This window comes from Thalassophryne amazonica, chromosome 8 (assembly GCF_902500255.1).
Source record: "Thalassophryne amazonica chromosome 8, fThaAma1.1, whole genome shotgun sequence".
In the NCBI taxonomy this organism is placed as follows: domain Eukaryota; kingdom Metazoa; phylum Chordata; class Actinopteri; order Batrachoidiformes; family Batrachoididae; genus Thalassophryne; species Thalassophryne amazonica.
The window spans coordinates 77,573,363-77,595,141 of record NC_047110.1 but is presented as its reverse complement, the minus strand read 5'-3'; the positions used below and the strand labels follow the sequence as shown (position 1 = coordinate 77,595,141).

General features: G+C 40.1%; 1 protein-coding gene across 20 annotated transcripts in view; it reads right to left on the bottom strand.

Annotated features, from left to right (window-relative positions):
• Window positions 1-7,224: 7,224 nt before the first annotated feature.
• The window catches only part of LOC117515943 (thyroglobulin-like), a 238,456-nt gene continuing 223,901 nt past the window's right edge, over window positions 7,225-21,779 (bottom strand). For 3 of the 20 annotated variants that reach the window (XM_034176759.1, XM_034176754.1, XM_034176753.1), the window contains 7 exons: window positions 18,207-18,301; window positions 18,030-18,132; window positions 15,613-15,707; window positions 15,436-15,538; window positions 8,261-8,355; window positions 8,084-8,186; window positions 7,225-7,361 (listed from right to left, as the gene is read on the bottom strand). In XM_034176759.1, coding sequence (XP_034032650.1) covers window positions 7,309-7,361; window positions 8,084-8,186; window positions 8,261-8,355; window positions 15,436-15,538; window positions 15,613-15,707; window positions 18,030-18,132; window positions 18,207-18,301 — 647 coding nt within the window. In that variant the 3' untranslated portion in view covers window positions 7,225-7,308. The remainder of the gene's footprint in view (window positions 7,362-8,083; window positions 8,187-8,260; window positions 8,356-15,435; window positions 15,539-15,612; window positions 15,708-18,029; window positions 18,133-18,206; window positions 18,302-21,779) is intronic. The other 17 variants (XM_034176752.1, XM_034176738.1, XM_034176743.1 and 14 more) reach the window with 10 other exon arrangements.

Below are 21,779 nucleotides of genomic sequence, written 5' to 3'. Positions count from 1 at the left end.
CCAGAGCTACTGATGGATAAATAAAGAGTCAAATGAATAACAAAACAACAGAAAATAAAGCAAGAAAAATACAAAATGACTTCCAATGACAATCCCTTGTTACAAAATGATAACCAAATCGACCATGAGCCTCAAGAACAAGGGGAAGTACATACAGAGGCAGCTGTAAGACCAAAGGAAATGTATGCTATAAGTGAACAGTCTGGAAGAGAAATAAGAAAATCCTCCCGTGAAAGACATTTTACACCTAAAATGCAAGAACTCAAGGAACAAGAGTTAGACCAAAAGGAAAGGAAGTTCCAATCACTCTATGACAAGTGGAAAATTAAAGTAAGAGACACCCGCACAAGATTAAAGGACGCATGCCCAGGAAAAGACTTGTGTGACATGATGGATGATGTTGAAATGCTTGATTCCGAATTGAAAGAAACCTATGACAACATTAGAAGGCAAGCAGCCCCAAGTCAAGAAATTCGGAGGAAAGTTGATGCATGCTCTGCTGTAACTTTGGACTTGGTGCGGTTAATGAGACTACGACTAATAGAAGAAGAAAATGGTTTGATGCTGTAGCAGAAAAGGCAAGATTACGTATGCTCCTTGATAATGAATATGCCAGATCAATATATGGATCTACTGCCTCCAGAGTAACTACACACAGCCTTCATTCTGACCATCTCTCTGAGTCACCTAGCATCTCAAACAAGAGAGCAGAGACGGCCACACAACTAGCTGCAAAGAAAGCCGAAATGGAAGAAACTATTGAAGCTCATCGTCAACAACTGAAAAAACTTGAAAACCAAAGAGACATTGAAGTAATGCAGGCAAAGCTGAAAGTCTACACAGAAGAGAAGATTAAAGAAAAAAACTGAGAGATGTGCACACTGCAAAGTAAGCCCTACGCTGTCCACCTCTTACATTGAACGTGATGATCAGCCAATCACAAAAAATTAGTCAGCCATTGTACAGGCGGTTCAAGAGTCAATAGCTCTCACTTGGTTACCTGCCCCAGAGCCTGCTGTGTTTTACGGTGACCCTTTAAAGTTCATAGAGTGGAGCACAAGCTTTAAGGCTCTAATAGAGAGATGATGCTCAAATCCTGCAGACAGGCTATTTTATCTGACAAATACATAGCAGGAGAAGCTAAATCTACTCTTGAAGGTAGTTTTTACCGTAAAGATGAAGAAGTCTATAAGGAAGCATAGGATAGGCTCAATGCAGATATGGACATTCATTTGTAGTGCAACGTGCTTTCAGAGAGAAACTCAACAAATGGCCAAAAATCGAGGGAAAAGAGTATGTCAAACTGAGAGAATTCAGTGATTTCCTGCAAACATGTAGCAATGCCATGCCTCACATAAAAGGTCTACAAGTGCTAGATGATTGTGAGGAGAACCACAAGTTGTTGGTCAAACTCCCAGATTGGATAACGTCCAGGTGGAATCGCTATGTAACGGAACAGCTGGATAAAGGCGAGGACTATCCAAGCTTTAAAGACTTTGCCTCCTTTGTCTCTAAGGAGACACTCATAGCCTGTAACCCAGTGTCGTCCTTACACGCTTTAAAGCCACCTGCAGAAATCCTAGCGAGAGAAACAAAACGCACAAAAGCAAATGCCTTTGTTACCCGCATAAAGGCTTCAGACACTGCAACCCTCACAACTAAGTCTAACATAGAGGAAATAAAGATAAGAGACACTGATAAGCAAAAGAAAAGAGACATACCACCACAAACCTCCAGCACAAGCAAGTGCATTTGCTGTAGAGAAAATCACACCATACATAAATGTCCAAAGCTAACAGAAATGTCTGTGGATGATAAGAAAAACTATGTTCATGAAAACAAACTGTGCTTTGCATGCCTGAGGACAGGTCATATCTCTAAAGACTGTAAAAACAGAGCCACGTGCAGCATATGCAAAAGAAGCCATCCAACTCCTCTGCATGAAGATCGCGCTCCAGCAGAAAAACCTGCACAAAGTACAGCAGATGAAAACATGGCCTCACTCTCTTGTTCAGTGGAAGGAGGTAAGAATGGAAGCACCTCAATGATTGTGCCAGTGTGGATTTCGTCAACTAATTCTCCTAGCAGTGAAACCTTGGTGTATGCGCTATTAGATATGCAAAGCACCCACACGTTTGTTGATCAGAAAGTGTGTGAAAAGCTGCAGGCAGTGTTAGAGCCAATAAAACTAAAGCTCCCAACCATGGTCAAAAGGGACACAATTGTGAAGAATCAAAGAGCACAAGGACTTAAAGTCAGAGGATTCTTCTCCAATACGTGCATCGACCTACCTCCAGCTTACACAAGAGACTTCATTCCACTTGAGCGCACACACAAGAAATGTGTCAGAAAGGCATTGGGTGGGACGATCCGCTACCTACTGAACTGAAGCTAAGGTGGGAGGGTTGGCTGAAAGATTTAGAAAATCTCAAAATGATCCAGATCCCCAGATGCTTCAAACCCATAAACTTTGGTGAAGTCCTGAGAGTTGAACTTCATCACTTCTCTGATGCAAGCAGTCAAGGGTATGGCCAGTGCTCCTACCTCAGGTTGGTGAGTGACCAACAAGTGCACTGCACGTTAGTCATGGGCAAAGCAAGGGTTGCGCCAACCAGAATAGTCACTATCCCAAGACTAGAACTAACAGCGGCCATAACTTCAGCTGCTGTGAGCTGTATGCTAAAAAGAGAACTAGAGCTCAAAGTTGACAGGGAATACTATTGGACAGACTCACAGGTAGTTCTAGGCTATATCAACAATGAGGCCAAAAGATTCCATGTTTTTGTAGCCAATCATGTTCAGAGAATCCGCAAAACTACAAACCCAGAACAGTGGTATTATGTTGCCACTGCAGAAAATCCAGCTGACCACGCCTCACGTGGCCTAAAAGTCACTGACCTTATTGACTCAAACTGGTTCACAGGTCCCAGATTTTTATGGGAAAGAGAGATAGTAACAGAACAAAACATTCCAGAGGTGTTGGTGGGAGATCCAGAGGTAAATGTTGTGTGTTGGGGGGTGTGGCTGGATGTTTTGGTGTTCTTTTCTTTTCTTTGCTCCTCAGGTGGCATGGAAACTGATTTGTCTGTGGAGAAGGTGCTGGCTGAAGAATCCTCACCCTCATCAACATCATGTGAAGCACCTGTGACTGGTGCTCACATGCAACCTTAAAGACTTTCAGCTGAAGCAGATAATTGGATGGCGTTCTGCTTTTAAGGCATGTGTGATTCAAGCAGAACTGCCGGGAACTCTACCTTGTGATGTTCGTTTGTGAGACGCTGAGGACCGCACCTGGGTTTGACAGATCGAGCCGTGAAGCAAGGAAGGGTGAGGACACATGCTGTCAGCACACATTAAAGGTAATTAAGTATTTGACTAATTGTTGATAGTAACTTGGTGTTTTGTTACACAGTATACTTGAATTGTGATGAGAATTGTGCAGCTTGCTTCTCACTGCTGTGGCGTGCAGGATAAGTGATCCTCCACTTGTTGTGAGAAGCTGCTCATTTGCATAAAGATAAAAAGTACAGACCTGAATGTGTTGCTGATAGCGTGTGTCTTTTGAAAGATATTGTTGTAACTGCTGACTTACCTCACATCTTCTTTGCTTCACAGAGAGTCAGTTTGTCGTGTCCACCTGGGGGGTGTTTGTCTGGTGGTAGTGGGTCCAGGAGCGCCGGACTTCTCTCCTTGCGGGCGCTGGAGAGCGTGCCAGCAGTCACTCCTCCAGAAGGACGTTGGTTTTGGTTTTGTACATTTTATTTAGGCACAGGTGAAAAATAAATTGTTTTTGTTGTTGGAACCGCTTTCTGGTTATTTTTAGCGCTGGGTTCTGTCTGACGCAGGTTCGCTCCTCAATCCGCGTCGACACATAACAGTAAAGGCCATACGAGTGCTGGATACTGAGGTGGAACAACAATGTGACATTGCAGAACATTTGTCACGGCTCTCCAAAAGGACTACTGCAGTCAATGTTGTTGCACGCATTCAACGAATGGCAAAGAGAATAAAGACATCAGAGCCTCCAGATGTGGAACAAAGGAGACAAGCCACATTAACCCTTGTTAAACTTGCACAACAAAATGCTTTTCAGGAAGAGCTGAATAAACTTGAACAGAAAACAGGGAAGTTGCCCTGTAATAACAGACTCTATCAGCTTGATCCATTCCTCAAGGACTGTGTGATGAGAGTTGGAGGTAGGCTAAGAAAGGCATCCACACATTTTGAGGTGAAGCATCCTGCAATACTCCCTAAAGACTGCATTATTACAAAGCTCATTATTGAACACTGTCATGAGAAGACACTGCATCAAGGTCAAGGTCAAACCTTAAACGAGATCAGAGCTAATGGGTTTTGGATTGTTGGAGGAGGTAAAGCAGTAGCTAAGTATATCAAACAATGTGTGTGGTGTAAGAGAGCCGTGCACCACCAGAGGAACAAAGAATTGCAGATCTGCCTAGTGATCGCATTGACCCTTCCCCACCATTCACCTATGTAGGCATGGACTGCTTTGGCCCCTTCAGTACCAAACAAGGCCGCAAAGTGCACAAACGCTATGCTCTTCTCTTCACATGTCTCAGCTCGAGAGCAATTCATTTAGAGATGCTGGAAGACATGACAACTGATGCATTCATCAATGCTTTACGCTGTTTTATAGCTATCCGTGGAGCTATCAGACAAATCAGATCGGATCAGGGATCTAACTTCATGGGAGCAAAGAATGAAATGGCAAAAGCTCTACGAGAAATCGACAAAGACAAAGTGACATCATACTTGGCAAATAAGCAGTGCGACTTCCTCATGAATGCACCAAGCTCAAGCCATGCTGGAGGTGCTTGGGAGCGCCAAATCAGGACTGTAAAAAGTGTGCTGAGTAAAGTTCTTGCCCAAAGTGCTGGAAGGCTGGATGACGCATCTTTAAGAACCTTTCTTTATGAAGCCATGTACATTGTAAACAGTCGCCCACTCACTGTTAACAGTATCAGTGATCCCACAAGTTTGGAGCCCTTAACACCAAATCATCTTATCACCATGAAATGCGCTGTACCACTGCCCCCACCTGGCAAGTTTGTTCAAGAAGACGTGTATGCCACCAAACGCTGGAGAAGAGTCCAGTATGCAACAGAGCAGTTTTGGAACAGATGGAGGAAAGAATACCTTGCTAACCTCACTCTGAGACAGCGATGGCATGCCCCTAAGCGCAACATGAGAGTTGGTGATATTGTGATAGTCAAAGATGAAAACGTCCCTCGTAATGAATGGACACTTGGCAGAGTGGTAGATGTACACGAGGGTGATGATGGACTGATTAGAAAAGTGTCACTACAAGTTGGAGACAAGAAACTGGGAAGGAAGGGTGAACGCTTGCGCAAACCATCCATTATAGAGAGACCCATCCAAAAGCTTGTCGTTCTTGTAGAAAGTAGATAAAGGACATAACCTACTGTTATAGTACTTGCAAGGTAACTTATATTAATTAAAAAAAAAAAAAAGGGAAAAGGGTCATATGGTTCATTTTCTAAATGTGTATAGTTCGAGTAGATGATTTCTTTGAAATTACCATTGATTTATTTGAATGACAAGTGTAAAGTGCAGCATCTTCATTGTGTATCAAAGGTAATTTGGTGGGAGTGTAACTGACGCCAAAATGAATTGTATATAGGTTACCATGACAACAGGAATATGATACAAAATTTCCTTTGTTCATTTTGGTGAATAATTGCACGATTATTTAAGGCTATGTGTAACACAGCTTTACAGCTTAAGATGTTTATTTTATTTTGAAATTACCTGTGCTGAAGAGGAAATAAGCCACGTAATTGCACGACCCGGAAGGGCATATGCGTAGAGCGGGAGAGAAAAAAGACAAGGAAAGTCAGAGCAGTACGTAAAACTCAGATAAAGACACAGAATCTGCTTATGGTGTCGTTCTACTGCTGGTCAAACAGGCGCACACGGTAAAAGTTATTTTATAATGCTGTTTTTGTCTTGTTACAGCTGAAATGTGTAATTTAGGTTTAATGTCTATGAATATGAGTTTGAAATGTAGCATTTTGTCCTTTTAGTTTTTACGGTGTTCCACAGGTGTTCCCCACGACTGTTCCATGGCTGTTACGCGAGCTGAATAAAGAAATAAATGTCTGTGGACATCAGTAAGGAGCGTGAAGTCCTTTTGAGCAGACCAGCGTAGTTACAAGCACGCCTACTGGTGTTTTGCTGCTTTATCTGTTCACTTTGTCTTGCTATTTGAGTAGCTTTCTCGAGTGTGAGGTTAGTTTCAAGCTGTAGTTTTTGTGACACATCGCTGTCTGATATGCTGATCACAATTCGTTCTCTGATTTGTTCATCTGTCATACCTCCAAACTCGCAGTATTGAGCCAGTAAGTATAAACTGCTCACAATCACCTCAGATGATTCGCCGGGCTTCTGCACTCGTTTGTAAAAGCATGCACGTTTGTGACTGACATTGCTTTTTCGTATAAAGTGGACGCTAAACTTTTCCATTACTTTTGCGTAGTCCAACTTTGACCTTGGTCTTCCCTCCTCATCGCTGTCGTCTTCTTCACTGTCACTAAATAGAAATGAATCATAAATAGCTTCGGCTTCTCTTCCCATGGCGTAGAGAAGCGTATTCACTTGGACCTCGCCGCTGTCCCTGTCTAGCTTCCAGACTATTCTGTAGTGGTCGAATCAGTGGCGCCATATTGTCCACTCAGCCGGTCTCAAAAAAATCTAATTGCTCAGGCAGTCTGAACTTTGTCACTGCTCTCTCATGCAGGCGTCCTGTTGGCCACTTCTGACACCAAGTCATGTACTGTGCTTTACAAAAAGAATGAGGAGTCATATTAACTGTGAACAGCGTTTTACTCAAAGGCTCATTGAAAGAAAAAAAAAATACAAGTCGAGTGGCAGCCTGAGGCAGATATGTAAGACGTCATTACGTCGGTGGTCTATAGGTTCTCATCATGACAAGTATTTAGTGGTTGCTTACCCCTCTGGAATAATCATGTTCATTTCTTACGCTTATGGTGGAAAATGTGACATGTACAGAACACAGATTATGTTTTGTTTTTTGTTTTTTAATTTGGAACATATATTGAAAATGCAATGAAAACACTTTTCCTTGTAACAATTAAAAAAGTAAACAACTAAAAGTGTCTTATTTCCATCCTTCTTTATTTTTCTTCATACAGTGTTCTTTTGGTGTCTGTAACACATTACACCTGATAAGTGATGACTGTATTTTTAAGAGATTCAGATATTTGGGGCAGAGTAGAACCTTCTTTGAAACAAATTCATCCACTAATGTTAGAAGGAGGAGTCCAGAAGACAAGCTGGAGGCACATCAGTGTCAACTGGACCTAGAGGGAAGTAAAAATATGGCTTAGAGTTTATTTTAATGAAGGCTCACATGTATTCTGTTACATTAGTTCATACATTATAATTTACAAAAGTTACCCACCTGGTGATCTGCCTTGACCTGCACTGCATGAACACCTGCTGTTTGTATTCACCTGATGCTGAAACTCAAACCCAGGCTCGGTGATATGGGATTTTAAGGCTCCTGCAGGCCTCTACGTCTGCCTTAGGGTAAATAAGCTGTGTCCCAAAACCTCTTTTAGCAGAACCGTGCGTACTGTGCAGGTCCTGATACGCCTCAGAGCTTTTCAGATTGTTCACTGCCTCCAGTCCAGAGCAAGAGCTAAGAAAGGAGCTAAAAATGCTACCGTATGTTATCTTAGGCCACTTCTTCATGTCGTCCTCCCACCTCTCTATATTTGTAGACAGTGGGATCATAATGTCTCATTTGAGCCGTGACAGCTGCTATTTATGTGTCTAAGTCTCGTAGAAAGTGGATTAGCGCGAACAGTTAAGATGAAAAGAAACGCCGGTTCCAGTTCATATCGGAAATCTCACTTGTAATTCATGCAAAGCCTCATGGGGGCTCGGATTAAGGTGGATATCTTTACTAGTAGCATATTATGATTTTTCACGAGCTTCTTTTTTTTTTTTGGTACAAGCTAAACCTCCCACGTTCACTAAGCGGTTGAAGATGAGTGAGTGTGAGAAGCAGAAGTCTCACCTTTCTCACAGTGAACATTCCCTTGACCAGGTCCCTTCCTGGTTCCATTGATCTCTTTCCCCGTACTGTCTACACACCAGCAATATCCAGTAGAAGCCCAGCACTGAAAGAATCAATGAATAAAATCTGCTCTGTCAAATGAAGACACAGGACATATCAATCCCAGCAGAGTGATACCTGTTTGGGTAAGTAATTTCCATCTTGATCACACTGGGGTATGTATGCTCCCGGTATAGGAGGACGTTTTGCCAGTTCTGAACATTTTTTTGGAGCTGTTTTCAGATAAAAAAAAACAACAACAAAAAAAGACAAAAACATGTATTAAGGACAAACAAGTGACAAAACTATGTTATTAAATTAATAAGACAAGTTTATGGTTGTGAAATAGTAAACCAACCCTTTCATGCAGACATCGTGCTAAGGGCCTGATTTACTGAAGGTTAGTGTTTGTAAAAACGTGCAAACTCCATACCACCCACAAACAAATGTGCACCCTTATTTACTAATGTGCACACTGATGGCTGCGTCTGTATTGCCAATTTGAAACATTAGCCTTCATGAATAAGCAGCTTTGGGTGTGTCTACCAGAGTGTGCAAAATACTGGGAGGATCACATGGAAAGCAATTAATTTAGTTTATGTAATGTGATTTCTTATGCAAGCAGCCGTGGTGGACAAGCGGTTAAAGAGCCACTGCTGTCCATGTAATGTCATGTGGAGTTGCATTAGGGAGGGCATCTGGCATAAAACTTGTGCCAAAATCAACTTTCAGATGTGAGGTGGATCTACTGTGGCGACCCTGATTGAAAAACAAAGGAAAAGCCAAGGAGATGTACTTATTGTGATTTCTCAAGCCCAAAGGCAATTTAAGAGACTCATAATTGCTTCTGTATGTTGCATGTGTGAAAGCAGGGTGGTAACTGCTGTACAATAGCAGGCACACTTAAATCTGATTCAAAGTCATTTTCAATGAGCTGTTTAGGGTATATGTTTCTTTATCTTCATTCTGTAGTCATCTTTAACACAGAAAACACCATAATTATAACCAAGCTATTTTTGTGACAAGTAAGGTAGGATAATTATAGCATCAAATATAGATGAACTGGTGACGAGCAAATATGCCAATACTTTAACACAAATCTCAATGAGCTTGATTTTTTGGTGCTCCCTCAGGCAAAGTGGTGCCCTATGTGCAGTGCGTGATTAGTGTGTGCGGGACGACGGCACTGAAATTGTAAATGGTCTTTATAAGCTAAACCTCCCACATTCACTATTTCTTTTAATTTTATTTATATAGCGCCAAATCACAACAAACAGTTGCCCCAAGGCGCTTTATATTGTAAGGCAAGGCCATACAATAATTACGTAAAAATCCCAACGGTCAAAACGACCCCCTGTGAGCAAGCACTTGGTGACAGTGGGAAGGAAAAACTCCCTTTTAACAGGAAGAAACCTCCAGCAGAACCAGGCTCAGGGAGGGGCAGTCTTCTGCTGGGACTGGTTGGGGCTGAGGGAGAGAACCAGGAAAAAGACATGCTGTGGAGGGGAGCAGAGATCAATCACTAATGATTAAATGCAGAGTGGTGCATACAGAGCAAAAAGAGAAAGAAACACTCAGTGCATCATGGGAACCCCCCAGCAGTCTAAGTCTATAGCAGCATAACTAAGGGATGGTTCAGGGTCACCTGATCCAGCCCTAACTATAAGCTTTAGCAAAAAGGAAAGTTTTAAGCCTAATCTTAAAAGTAGAGAGGGTGTCTGTCTCCCTGATCTGAATTGGGAGCTGGTTCCACAGGAGAGGAGCCTGAAAGCTGAAGGCTCTGCCTCCCATTCTACTCTTACAAACCCTAGGAACTACAAGTAAGCCTGCAGTCTGAGAGTGAAGCGCTCTATTGGGGTGATATGGTACTATGAGGTCCCTAAGATAAGATGGGACCATATTATTCAAAACCTTATAAGTAAGAAGAAGAATTTTAAATTCTATTCTAGAATTAACAGGAAGCCAATGAAGAGAGGCCAATATGGGTGAGATATGCTCTCTCCTTCTAGTCCCCGTTAGTACTCTAGCTGCAGCATTTTGAATTAACTGAAGGCTTTTCAGGGAACTTTTAGGACAACCTGATAATAATGAATTACAATAGTCCAGCCTAGAAGAAATAAATGCATGAATTAGTTTTTCAGCATCAACCTGAGACAAGACCTTTCTAATTTTAGAGATATTGCGTAAATGCAAAAAAAGCAGTCCTACATATTTGTTTAATATGCGCTTTGAATGACATATCCTGATCAAAAATGACTCCAAGATTTCTCACAGTATTACTAGAGGTCAGGGTAATGCCATCCAGAGTAAGGATCTGGTTAGACACCATGTTTCTAAGATTTGTGGGGCCAAGTACAATAACTTCAGTTTTATCTGAGTTTAAAAGCAGGAAATTAGAGGTCATCCATGTCTTTATATCTGTAAGACAATCCTGCAGTTTAGCTAATTGGTGTGTGTCCTCTGGCTTCATGGATAGATAAAGCTGGGTATCATCTGCGTAACAATGAAAATTTAAGCAATGCCGTCTAATAATACTGCCTAAGGGAAGCATGTATAAAATGAATAAAATTGGTCCTAGCACAGAACCTTGTGGAACTCCATAATTAACCTTAGTCTGTGAAGAAGATTCCCCATTTACATGAACAAATTGTAATCTATTAGATAAATATGATTCAAACCACCGCATGCTCTAATCTCTGTTATAAAATTTTATGGTCAACAGTATCAAAAGCAGTACTGAGGTCTAACAGAACAAGCACAGAGATGAGTCCACTGTCTGAGGCCATAAGAAGATCATTTGTAACCTTCACTAATGCTGTTTCTGTACTATGATGAATTCTAAAACCTGACTGAAACTCTTCAAATAGACCATTCCTCTGCAGATGATCAGTTAGCTTTTTTACAACTACCCTTTCAAGAATTTTTGAGAGAAAAGGAAGGTTGGAGATTGGCCTATAATTAGCTAAGATAGCTGGGTCAAGTGATGGCTTTTTAAGTAATGGTTTAATTACTGCCACCTTAAAAGCCTGTGGTGCATAGCCAACTAATAAAGATAGATTGATCATATTTAAGATCGAAGCATTAAATAATGGTAGGGCTTCCTTGAGCAGCCTGGTAGGAATGGGGTCTAATAGACATGTTGATGGTTTGGATGAAGTAACTAATGAAAATAACTCAGACAGAACAATCGGAGAGAAAGAGTCTAACCAAATACCAGCATCACTGAAAGCAGCCAACGATAATGATACGTCTTTGGGATGGTTATGAGTAACTTTTTCTCTAATAGTTAAAATTTTATTAGCAAAGAAAGTCATGAAGTCATTACTAGTTAAAGTTAAAGGAATACTCAGCTCAATAGAGCTCTGACTCTTTGTCAGCCTGGCTACAGTGCTGAAAAGAAACCTGGGGTTGTTCTTATTTTCTTCAATTAGTGATGAGTAGTAAGATGTCCTAGCTTTACGGAGGGCTTTTTTTTATAGCGCAACAGACTCTTTTTCCAGGCTAAGTGAAGATCTTCTAAATTAGTGAGATGCCATTTCCTCTCCAACTTACTTTAAGCTGCGAGTTTGTGAGTTATACCACGGAGTCAGGCACTTCTGATTTAAAGCTCTCTTTTTCAGAGGAGCTACAGCATCCAAAGTTGTCGTCAATGAGGATGTAAAACTATTGACGAGATACTCTATCTCACTTACAGAGTTTAGGTAGCTACTCTGCACTGTGTTTTTATATGGCATTAGAGAACATAAAGAAGGAATCATATCCTTAAACCTAGTTACAGTGCTTTCAGAAAGACTTCTAGTGTAATGAAACTTATTCCCCACTGCTGGGTAGTCCATCAGAGTAAATGTAAATGTTATTAAGAAATGATCAGACAGAAGGGAGTTTTCAGGGAATACTGTTAAGTCTTCAATTTCCATACCATAAGTCAGAACAAGATCTAAGATATGATTAAAGTGGTGGGTGGACTCATTTACATTTTGAGCAAAGCCAATTGAGTCTAATAATAGATTAAATGCAGTGTTGAGGCTGTCATTATCAGCATCTGTGTGGATGTTAAAATCGCCCACTATAATTATCTTATCTGAGCTAAGCACTAAGTCAGACAAAAGGTCTGAAAATTCTCATTGACTCATTTAAACTAACATATTCATCCTGCTGTAACCAGGTTTCTGTAAGGCAGAATAAATCAATATGTTGATCAATTATTATATCATTTACTAACGGACTTAGAAGAGAGAGACCTGATGTTTAATAGACCACATTTAACTGTTTTAGTAAGACAAGGTTATGATTGTGAATTAGTAAACCAACCCTTTCATGCAGACATTGTGCTAAGGGCCTGATTTACTGAAGGTTAGTGTTTGTAAAAACATGTGCAAACTCCATACCACCCACAAACAAATGTGCACCCTTATTTACTAATGTGCACACTGATAGGTGTGTCTGTATTGCCCATTTAAAACATTAGCCTTCATGAATAAGCAGCTTTGGGTGTGTCTACCAGAGTGTGCAAAATACTGGGAGGATCACATGGAAAGCAATTATTTTAGTTCATGTAATGTGATTTCTTATGCAAGCAGCCGTGGTGGATAAGCGATTAAAGAGCCACCCCTGTCCACGTAATGTCATGTAGAGTTGCATCAGGGAGGGCATCTGGCATCAAACTTGTGCCAAATCAACTTTCAGATGTGAGGCGTATCTACTGTGGCAACCCTGATTGAAAAACAAAGGAAAAGCCAAGGAGATGTATTTATTGTGATTTCTCAAGCCCAAAGGCAATTTAAGAGACTCATAATTGTTTCTGTATGTTGCATGTGTGAAAGCAGGGTGGTAACTGCTGTACGATAGCAGGCACACTTAAATCTGATTCAAAGTTATTTCCAGTGAGCTGTTTAGGGTATACATTTCTTTATCTTCATTCTGTAATCATCTTTAACACAGAAAACACTATAATTATAACCAAGCTATTATTGTGACAAGTAAGGTAGGATAATTATAGCATCAAATATAGATGAACTGATGACGTGCAAATATGCCAATACTTTAACACAAATCTCAATGAATCCATCACTCATCCTTTGTGACAATCATGAGCTATTTTCATCCTCACTCTGGGCATCAAGAATCAGTCCACAGAGCCGTATATGAGTACTAGAGAGCGCAGTGCCAGTGCTGCCTACATAATGCAAATGTTCCTTCATTGAGAGCGACATGACACCTCCTAACTGGGCAAAATAATGACAAACTGCCCGGATGTGACATGTTTTCATGTGCATTTTCAATGCGGATACTCAAGTGAACACACACGAAAAAGCTTGCAAAATATGTAAAAATCAGTAAAAATCTATTTAAGCATAAAAATTCAAAAAGAAAAAATAATATAGCACCTTCAACTGCACCACAGACTAAAACAGTTAAATGTGGTTTATTAAATATTAGGTCTCTCTCTTCTAAGTCTCTGTTAGTAAATGATATAATAATTGATCAACATATTGATTTATTCTGCCTTACGGAAACCTGGTTACAGCAGGATGAATATGTTAGTTTAAATGAGTCAACACCTCCGAATCACACTAACTGTCAGAATGCTCGAATCATGGGTCGAGGAGGAGGATTAGCAGCAATCTTCCACTCCAGCTTACTAATTAATCAAAGACCCAGACAGAGCTTTAATTCATTTGAAAGCTTGACTCTTAGTCTTGTCCATCCAAATTGGAAGTCTCAAAAACCAGTTTTATTTGTTATTATCTATCATCCACCTGGTTGTTACTGTGAGTTTCTTTGTGATTTTTCAGACCTTTTGTCTGACTTCGTGCTTAGCTCAGATAAGATAATTATAGTCACACATAGATGCTGAGAATGACAGCCTCAATACTGCATTTAATCTATTATTAGACTCAGTTGGCTTTGCTCAAAATGTAAATGAGCCCACCCACCACTTTAACCACACTTTAGATCTTGTTCTGACATATGGCATAGAAATTGAAGACTTAACAGTATTCCCTGAAGACCCCTTTTTGTCTGATCATTTCTTAATAACATTTACATTTACTTTAATGGACTACCCAGCAGTGGGGAATAAATTTCATTACAGTAGAAGTCTTTCTGAAAGTGCTGTAACTAGGTTTAAGGATATGATTCCTTCTTTGTTATGTTCTTCAATGCCATATACCAACATAGTGCAGAGTAGCTACCTAAACTCTGTGAGTGAGATAGATTATTTCATCAATAGCTTTACATTCTCATTGAGCACAACTTTGGATGCTGTAGCTCCTCTGAAAAAGAGAGCCTTAAATCAGAAGTGCCTGACTCCGTGGTATAACCCACAAACTCGCAGCTTAAAGCAGATAACCCGTAAGCTGGAGAGGAAATGGCGTCTCACTAATTTAGAAGATCTTCATTTAGCCTGGAAAAAGAGTCTGTTGCTCTATAAAAAAAAGCCCTCCATAAAGCTATAACATCTTACTATTCATCACTAATTGAAGAAAATAAGAACAACTCCAGGTTTCTTTTCAGCACTGTAGCCAGGCTGACAAAGAGTCAGAGCTCTATTGAGCCGAGTATTCCTTTAACTTTAACTAGTAATGACTTCATGACTTTCTTTGCAAATCAAATTTTAACTATTAGAGAAAAAATTATTCATAACCATCCCAAAGACATATCTTTATGTTCGGCTGCTTTCAGTAATGCTGGTATTTGGTTAGACTCTTTCTCTCCGATTGTTCTGTCTGAAATATTTTCATTAGTCACTTACTCCAAACCATCAACATGTCTATTAGACCCCATTCCTACCAGACTGCTCAAGGAAGCCCTACCGTTAATTAATGCTTCGATCTTAAATATGATCAATCTATCTTTATTAGTTGGCTATGTACCACAGGCTTTTAAGGTGGCAGTAATTAAACCATTACTTAAAAAGCCATCACTTGACCCAGCTATCTTAGCTAATTATAGGCCAATCTCCAACCTTCCTTTTCTCTCAAAAATTCTTGAAAGGGTAGTTGTAAAACAGCTAACTGATCATCTGCAGAGGAATGGTCTATTTGAAGAGTTTCAGTCAGGTTTAAGAATTCATCATAGTACAGAAACAGTATTAGTGAAGGTTACAAATTATCTTATTATGGCCTCAGACAGTGGACTCATCTCTGTGCTCGTCCTGTTAGACCTCAGTGCAGCTTTTGATACTGTTGACCATAAAATTTTATTAGAGAGATTAGAGCATGCCATAGGTATTAAATGGTCTTTATAAAGCTAAACCTCCCACATTCACTAAGCAGCTGAAGATGAGTGAGTGTGAGAAACAGAAGTCTCACCTTCCTCACAGTGAACATTCCCTTGACCAGGTCCCTTCCTGGTTCCATTGATCTCTTTCCCCGTACTGTCTACACACCAGCAATATCCAGTAGAAGCCCAGCACTGAAAGAATCGATTAATAAAATCTGCTCTGTCAAATGAAGACACAGGACATATCAATCCCAGCAGAGTGATACCTGTTTAGGTAAGTAATTTCCATCTTGGTCACACTGGGGTATGTATGCTCCCGGTTTAGGAGGACGTTTTGCCAGTTCAGAACATTTTTTTGGAGCTGTTTTCAGATAAAACACAACAACAAAAAAAGACAAAAACACGTATTAAGGACAAACAAGTGACAAAACTATGTTATTAAATTAATAAGACAAGGTTATGGTTGTGAAATAGTAAACCAACCCTTTCATACAGACATCGTGCTAAGGGCCTGATTTACTGAAGGTTAGTGTTTGTAAAAACATGTGCAAACTCCATACCACCCACAAACAAATGTGCACCCTTATTTACTAATGTGCACACTGATGGCTGCATCTGTATTGGCAATTTAAAACATTAGCCTTCATGAATAAGCAGCTTTGGGTGTGTCTACCAGAGTGTGCAAATTACTGGGAGGATCACATGGAAAGCAATTATTTTACTTCATGTAATGTGATTTCTTATGCAAGCAGCCGTGGTGGACAAGCGGTTAAAGAGCCACCCCTGTCCATGTAATGTCATGTAGAGTTGCATCAGGGAGGGCATCTGGCATAAAACTTGTGCCAAATCAACTTTCAGATGGGAGGTGGATCTACTGCGGCGACCCTGATTGAAAAACAAAGGAAAAGCCAAGAAGATGTATTTATTGTGATTTCTCAAGCCCAAAGGCAATTTAAGAGACTCATAATTGCTTCTGTATGTTGCATGAGTGAAAGCAGGGTGGTAACTGCTGTACGATAGCAGGCACACTTAAATCTGATTCAAACTCATTTCCAATGAGCTGTTTAGGGTATACATTTCTTTATCTTCATTCTGTCATCATCTTTAACACAGAAAACACCATAACTATAACCAAGCTATTATTGTGACAAGTAAGGTAGGATAATTATAGCATCAAATATAGATGAACTGGTGACGAGCAAATATGCCAATACTTTAACACAAATCTCAATGAATCCATCACTCGTCCTTTGTGACAATCATGAGCTATTTTCATTCTCACTCTGGGCATCAAGAATCAGTCCACAGAGCCGTATATGAGTACTAGAGAGCGCAGTCCCAATGCTCCCTACATAATGCGACTGTTCCTTCATTGAGAGCGACATGACACCTTCTAACTGGGCAAAATAATGACAAAGTGCCCGGATGTGACATGTTTTCATGTGCATTTTCACTGCGGATACTCAAGTGAACACACACGAAAAAGCTTGCAAAATATGTGTTAAATACCGTTCTGACCTGGATATTGAGCCCGTAAAATGAATTTACATTAAATTATGCAAGGAAAGTATTAAACTTACCCTGACACCCACACATTCCGAAATATTAATGTTGAAAGTTTACACAGATCCAATCTGTCTTAGCGTCAATCAATTCATTACAGTAAAAATCCAGTAATCATTTTGTTACTCATACACACAATCTAGAGTGGGCCCACAGGTTACAGTAATTTATTTCACATGGTAAATCCATTTTTGTATCCTGCCGAATTAATTAATTGAAGACAATTATTTTCAACTTTAGGATGCAAGCAGGATTACTTTGTCCAACACCTTCTAGCCGAGCTGCAATCATGAGCCAGGCGGACGTCACCCACTGTAAAGTAACCAAACTTGGCACTCTTTGGGCTCTCGAATCCAATACTCGGTACTGCTTTTATGCAGTGCTTCTCCACAAAAATTTAAAATAAGAAAAAAACAAAACAAAAAAAAACGAAACAGCCAGCCGGACAGTTTTGTCGGTACTGAAGTTTTCCCCGTGTGTATTAACTCCGTGTGCGCTTCACTCCAGCGGGAGCCGATCAGTGTGTATGTGTGCGTGTCAGCGTGTGCGTGTTTGAAGTCCAGAGAGCAGATGGCCCCTTTTCACCCTCCAGTCTCCTCTTCCTCAGGGGAGCAGATTCAACATGACATGTTTTATTTATTTGCCTTTTAAACTTGTTTTATGTAAAACATGGCACGTGATGCTCTGGGGTGAAAGCTGCTCTTCCGAGGCGTACCCCTACATACCGGCTGTAGAGAACTGTTTATCTTTTCTTTTCTAGCATTTCCACCTGTTTCTTGATGAGATTCTTTGAGCATCTGTGTGTGCTGCCCACTGAGTTACCCTGTTCCAAAATGACGACCGTACCTCCAGGCCGATGTCACAGACCAAAAGGTCCGCCCCTAATAAATGCCTCATGGGGGCTCGGAATAAGGTGGATATCATTACTAGTAGCCTATTATGATTTTTCACAAGCTTGATTTTTTTGGTGCTCCCCCAGGCAAAGTGGTGCCCTACGTGCAGTGCGTGATTAGTGTGTGCGGGACGATGGCACTGAAATTGTCAATGGTCTTTATAAGCTAAACCTCCCACATTCACTAAGCAGCTGAAGATGAGTGAGTGTGAGAAGCAGAAGTCTCACCTTTCTCACAGTGAACATTCCCTTGACCAGGTCCCTTCCTGGTTCCACTGATCTCTTTCCCCGTACTGTCTACACACCAGCAATATCCAGTAGAAGCCCAGCACTGAAAGAATCAATGAATAAAATCTGCTCTGTCAAATGAAGACACAGGACATATCAATCCCAGCAGAGTGATACCTGTTTAGGTAAGTAATTTCCATCTTGATCACACTGGGGTATGTATGCTCCCGGTATAGGAGGATGTTTTGCCAGTTCTGAACATTTTTTTGGGGCTGTTTTCAGATAAAACACAACAACAAAAAAAAGACAAAAACACATATTAAGAACAAACAAGTGACAAAGCTATGCTATTAAATTAATAAGACAAGGTTATGGTTGTGAAATAGTAAACTAACCCTTTCATGCAGACATTGTGCTAAGGGCCTGATTTACTGAAGGTTAGTGTTTGTAAAAACATGTGCAAACTCCATACCACCCACAAACCAATGTGCATCCTTATTAACTAATGTGCACACTGATGGTGGTGTCTGTATTGGCAATTTAAAACATTAGCCTTCATGAATAAGCAGCTTTGGGTGTGTCTACCAGAGTGTGCAAAATACTGGGACGATCACATGGAAAGCAATTATTTTAGTTCATGTAATGTGATTTCTTATGCAAGCAGCCGTGGTGGACAAGCGCTTAAAGAGCCACCCCTGTCCACGTAATGTCATGTGGAGTTGCATCAGGGAGGGCATCTGGCATAAAACTTGTGCCAAATCAACTTTCAGATGTGAGGTGGATCTACTGCGGCGACCCCAATTGAAAAACAAAGGAAAAGCCAAGAAGATGTACTTATTGTGATTTCTTAAGCCCAAAGGCAATTTAAGAGGCTCATAATTGTTTCTGTATGTTGCATGTGTGAAAGCAGGGTGGTAACTGCTGTACGATAGCAGGCACACTTAAATCTGATTCAAAGTTATTTCCAGTGAGCTGTTTAGGGTATACATTTCTTTATCTTCATTCTGTAATCATCTTTAACACAGAAAACACTATAATTATAACCAAGCTATTATTGTGACAAGTAAGGTAGGATAATTATAGCATCAAATATAGATGAACTGATGACGTGCAAATATGCCAATACTTTAACACAAATCTCAATGAATCCATCACTCATCCTTTGTGACAATCATGAGCTATTTTCATCCTCACTCTGGGCATCAAGAATCAGTCCACAGAGCCGTATATGAGTACTAGAGAGCGCAGTCCCAGTGCTGCCTACATAATGCAAATGTTCCTTCATTGAGAGCGACATGACACCTCCTAACTGGGCAAAATAATGACAAACTGCCCGGATGTGACATGTTTTCATGTGCATTTTCAATGCGGATACTCAAGTGAACACACACGAAAAAGCTTGCAAAATATGTAAAAATCAGTAAAAATCTATTTAAGCATAAAAATTCAAAAAGAAAAAATAATATAGCACCTTCAACTGCACCACAGACTAAAACAGTTAAATGTGGTTTATTAAATATTAAGTCTCTCTCTTCTAAGTCTCTGTTAGTAAATGATATAATAATTGATCAACATATTGATTTATTCTGCCTTACGGAAACCTGGTTACAGCAGGATGAATATGTTAGTTTAAATGAGTCAACACCTCCGAATCACACTAACTGTCAGAATGCTCGAATCATGGGTCGAGGAGGAGGATTAGCAGCAATCTTCCACTCCAGCTTACTAATTAATCAAAGACCCAGACAGAGCTTTAATTCATTTGAAAGCTTGACTCTTAGTCTTGTCCATCCAAATTGGAAGTCTCAAAAACCAGTTTTATTTGTTATTATCTATCATCCACCTGGTTGTTACTGTGAGTTTCTTTGTGATTTTTCAGACCTTTTGTCTGACTTCGTGCTTAGCTCAGATAAGATAATTATAGTGGGTGATTTTAACATCCACATAGATGCTGAGAATGACAGCCTCAATACTGGATTTAATCTATTATTAGACTCAGTTGGCTTCGCTCAAAATGTAAATGAGCCCACCCACCACTTTAACCACACTTTAGATCTTGTTCTGACATATGGCATAGAAATTGAAGACTTAACAGTATTCCCTGAAAACCCCTTTTTGTCTGATCATTTCTTAATAACATTTACATTTACTTTAATGGACTACCCAGCAGTGGGGAATAAATTTCATTACAGTAGAAGTCTTTCTGAAAGTGCTGTAACTAGGTTTAAGGATATGATTCCTTCTTTGTTATGTTCTTCAATGCCATATACCAACATAGTGCAGAGTAGCTACCTAAACTCTGTGAGTGAGATAGATTATTTCATCAATAGCTTTACATTCTCATTGAGCACAACTTTGGATGCTGTAGCTCCTCTGAAAAAGAGAGCCTTAAATCAGAAGTGCCTGACTCCGTGGTATAACCCACAAACTCGCAGCTTAAAGCAGATAACCCGTAAGCTGGAGAGGAAATGGCATCTCACTAATTTAGAATATCTTCATTTAGCCTGGAAAAAGAGTCTGTTGCTCTATAAAAAAAGCCCTCCGTAAAGCTATAACATCTTACTATTCATCACTAAATGAAGAAAATAAGAACAACTCCAGGTTTCTTTTCAGCACTGTAGCCAGGCTGACAAAGAGTCAGAGCTCTATTGAGCCGAGTATTCCTTTAACTTTAACTAGTAATGACTTCATGACTTTCTTTGCAAATCAAATTTTAACTATTAGAGAAAAAATTATTCATAACCATCCCAAAGACATATCTTTATGTTCGGCTGCTTTCAGTAATGCTGGTATTTGGTTAGACTCTTTCTCTCCGATTGTTCTGAGTTATTTTCATTAGTCACTTCCTCCAAACCATCAACATGTCAATTAGACCCCATTCCTACCAGACTGCTCAAGGAAGCCCTACCGTTAATTAATGCTTCGATCTTAAATATGATCAATCTATCTTTATTAGTTGGCTATGTACCACAGGCTTTTAAGGTGGCAGTAATTAAACCATTACTTAAAAAGCCATCACTTGACCCAGCTATCTTAGCTAATTATAGGCCAATCTCCAACCTTCCTTTTCTCTCAAAAATTCTTGAGAGGGTAGTTGTAAAACAGCTAACTGATCATCTGCAGAGGAATGGTCTATTTGAAGAGTTTCAGTCAGGTTTAAGAATTCATCATAGTACAGAAACAGCATTAGTGAAGGTTACAAATGATCTTATTATGGCCTCAGACAGTGGACTCATCTCTGTGCTCGTCCTGTTAGACCTCAGTGCAGCTTTTGATACTGTTGACCATAAAATTTTATTACAGAGATTAGAGCATGCCATATTTATCTAATAGATTAAATTTTGTTCAAAAATTTAAAATAAAATAAAACAAAACAACCAGCTGGCCAGTTTTGTCGGTACTGAAGTTTTCCCCTTAAGTGTGTGTTAACTCTGTGCGCGCTTCACTCCAGTGGGAGCCGATCCGTGTGTATGTGTGTGTGTCAGCGTGTGCGTGTTTGAAGTCCAGATAGCAGATGGCCCCTTTTCACCCTCCAGTCTCCTCTTCCTCAGGGGAGCAGATTAAACATGTCATGTTTTATTTATTTGCCTTTTAAACTTGTTTTATGTAAAACATGGCACGTGTTGCTCCGGGTTGAAAGCTGCTCTTCCGAGGTGAACCCCTACATACCGGCTATAGAGAAATGTTTATCTTTTCCTTTCTGGCATTTCCACCTCTTTCTTGATGAGGTTCTTTGAGCATCTGTATGTG